We start from the raw sequence: 3,005 nt of genomic DNA, 5'->3' as shown, positions 1-3,005 counted from the left end.
GATGGTAGGTCTTTATGAAGCTGATATTGGGTCAGTATTGTGTGCCAGACTGAAGAATGACAGAGCTATTCTCTGACTGGATTTTTAAACACCTATGTAGTTTTATGAGATATGTTTAAACAGCCAATGAAATAACAGCACGTCAATGCATTTAGGAATGGATGAATAGAAAAGATGGCGTGCTGATATAAACCTAACTCTGGACTACTTAATAAAAAAACATGAAGCAATTATTTTAAGTAAAATACAGTTAAAATATATAATTCAAATATTTATTTATTCAAATAATTAATCATTAAGGAAAATGTGCTTGGTATAAACTGAACATATACCAATCAAACAAACGCTTACATTTAAAATCTAGTTAACTAATCTAATTAACTAATAACTAATTAATAACGGACTATAAACGACCAGCTTCTTCAATGATGAATGCAGATGCTTCACTGGCTGATGAGCTGAACACGTTTTATGCTCGCTTCGACGCCGCAGCAATTAAAACAACAAACGGCTGCGCGCGCTCGGAGTGCACCAGTGAAGAAAATGCATTCGTCATCACAGAGCATGCCGTGAGGAACACCTTCAGGAGGGTGAACACCAGGAAGGCAGCAGGACCAGATGCAATCCCTGGCCGGGTCCTTAGAGCCTGCGCTGATCAACTAGCACCGGTGTTCACGGAGATCTTCAACCTCTCCCTGGCCCAAGCTGTGGTTCCCACGTGCTTCAAACAGTCCATTATTGTCCCTGTTCCAAAGAAACAACAGCCCGCTTGCCACAATGACTACCGTCCAGTAGCACTGACTTCAATTGTGATGAAGTGTTTTGAAAGACTGATGAGAGATCACATCACTTCTTCACTTCCTGCCACCATCGACTCACTTCAGTTTGCTTACCGGACTAATCGTTCCACAGACGATGCCATATCTCACCTGCTCCACACATCCCTGAGTCACCTGGACACTGGCAGAGGGAATTATGTTAGGATGCTGTTCGTGGACTACAGTTCAGCATTCAACACAATAATTCCCTCTAAGCTTTTCACCAAGTTGACGGATCTAGGACTCAGCTCATCACTGTGTCAGTGGATCCTCAACTTCCTCACAGACAGACCCCAATCAGTGAGGGTGGGAAAACAAGTCTCCCCCTCCATCTCACTCAGCACTGGAGTGCCTCAGGGCTGTGTTTTAAGCCCCCTGCTGTACTCACTGGTTCATCTGGAATGATTCTTTCATTGGGCAAATCCGCCATCTGTTGATTCACTGGTGGAGCATTAAGACGTCGACAGATGACACATTTAGATAACACTTTTCTTATTGCTGTACTAGCTCCAATCAACCAGTACTTTTCTCTTAGCTTAGACAGCATGTGGTTACGACCACCATGTCCAACTTCCTGATGTATGTGTCTAAGCAAGAGCTCGGAAATGTGTTGATCCTTTGCTAGTATTATGGGATGTTTCACCTCAACCGGCATCAATGATCTACTGAGTCTCCCACCCACTCTGAGAATTCCATCTTGCAGCTGTGGGCAGAGTCTTCTTAGAGGACTTGATTTTATAATGGGTTGTCCCTTCTCCAGACTCACAAGCTCCAAGGAAAATCTCCTCCTCTGACAGAACTTGATAATGACAACCTCAGCTTTGTCCAGATCTTCCACTGTAAGATTCTTAATCACAGATGTCCTCTTAAAGTTCCTCAGCTTTTCTTCCACAAATGATTTCTGTTGCTCTTTGGTGACCTCTGACTGTGGTAAGCTTGAACACAATTCTCTCCTTTTCTTCACAAAGGACAGAAGCAAGTCCTTAAATTTTAACAGCCATGCCACTGACTTCTTAAGACGTGTCCAGGTGGAAAAATGTTTAAACATGCGAAGTATAAGATTGTAACTCAGACATGAATGTCAGCATGAACAGTCCTTGAACAATGTAATTATACAGTACTTTCCCCATTTACTTTGAAAATGGGAAATATTTGCAGCAATTTATTGAAACATGTGCAAACATACATAGACATACAATATATTAGACAAAATATATTGGTACAATTCTAACCAATCAATGTTTGGTGTGACCACCTTTAGTTTTCAACACAGTCTGAACTCTCTCAGACAAACTTTCCTGTAATTCCTTTAAGTGGTCTTCAGCAGTAGGACTCCAGTCTTCTTGAAGTACATCAAGTAATCTATACATGTGTTCTTTTACAGTGTGTTTGGGATTTGGAGGTTGCCTATTCTGCTGTCATAGAAGTGTAGCTCATTTTCCCCATGTGTATGCTTAATTGATGCTTCTTCTTCACTCACAGGTTCTTACTGTCACCTAATCTGAATAAAACATACTGGTCTTTAGTCAGACCAACCAACGGGGCATTCACTGTCTTCTTGGCTCTGCACACCTGTGACATAGTGAGTTAAAACTACTTCAACTTTGTGTGCTTATTGTTGGTATTCACAGCTTTAGAAGCATTGACCTGGCAATTAACTCTAGAATGAGCAAGTCAACTTTCAGGATCTTTCTCACACAGCCCAGATGAATCAGAAATAAGATGAAGAGTCAAAGACACCTTTCATGAAAAAGTACATTTTTACTCTGCAAGTTAAACAAAAGGTCCGAACCATAGGGATTAATACAGTGCCACCCACCACATACTTCCCTTCATGAAACATAAGCGTTTTCACTGTTCTCGGTGTTTTAAATCCAAGAATAACTGGGATGAATCTGATGGATCCCAACCATCATAGCCTTTGCCTCTCTAACTTTGTCCTCAACCTGCCTTCCTCTTATTTTAATAAAAAGACACATACACACGTATAATCATAATATATTTCTCCTACTATTTTTCCTGCCTTTCTGTCTTCCTCAGGTGGATGCATATGGATTCATGACTGACGACTACGTCAAATATCCTAACTACTATGTTGAGAAAAACATGAGCAAAGTCATTTTCTACGCCAACCATGACTACATTTTGGAGAAGAATACATGGAAAGACCTTCATAACAGGAAAATA

The 3,005-nt window shown here is 40.8% G+C and overlaps 1 protein-coding gene across 1 annotated transcript in view; it reads left to right on the top strand.

The window, feature by feature from the left end:
- Positions 1–2,999, top strand: part of LOC121815703 (alpha-N-acetylgalactosaminide alpha-2,6-sialyltransferase 1-like) — a gene marked incomplete at its 3' end in the record, with an annotated part of 13,823 nt that extends 10,824 nt beyond the window's left edge. Inside the window, exons 8-9 of the mRNA XM_042227732.1 lie at positions 2,301–2,400; positions 2,859–2,999. Coding sequence (XP_042083666.1) covers positions 2,301–2,400; positions 2,859–2,999 — 241 coding nt within the window. The remainder of the gene's footprint in view (positions 1–2,300; positions 2,401–2,858) is intronic.
- Positions 3,000–3,005: the final 6 nt, after the last annotated feature.

Source organism: Haplochromis burtoni, unplaced genomic scaffold (genome assembly GCF_018398535.1).
Source record: "Haplochromis burtoni strain Fernald_Lab_line unplaced genomic scaffold, NCSU_Asbu1 Contig_278, whole genome shotgun sequence".
Classification (NCBI taxonomy): Eukaryota; Metazoa; Chordata; class Actinopteri; order Cichliformes; family Cichlidae; genus Haplochromis; species Haplochromis burtoni.
This window is presented reverse-complemented; position numbering and strand designations above follow the sequence as displayed.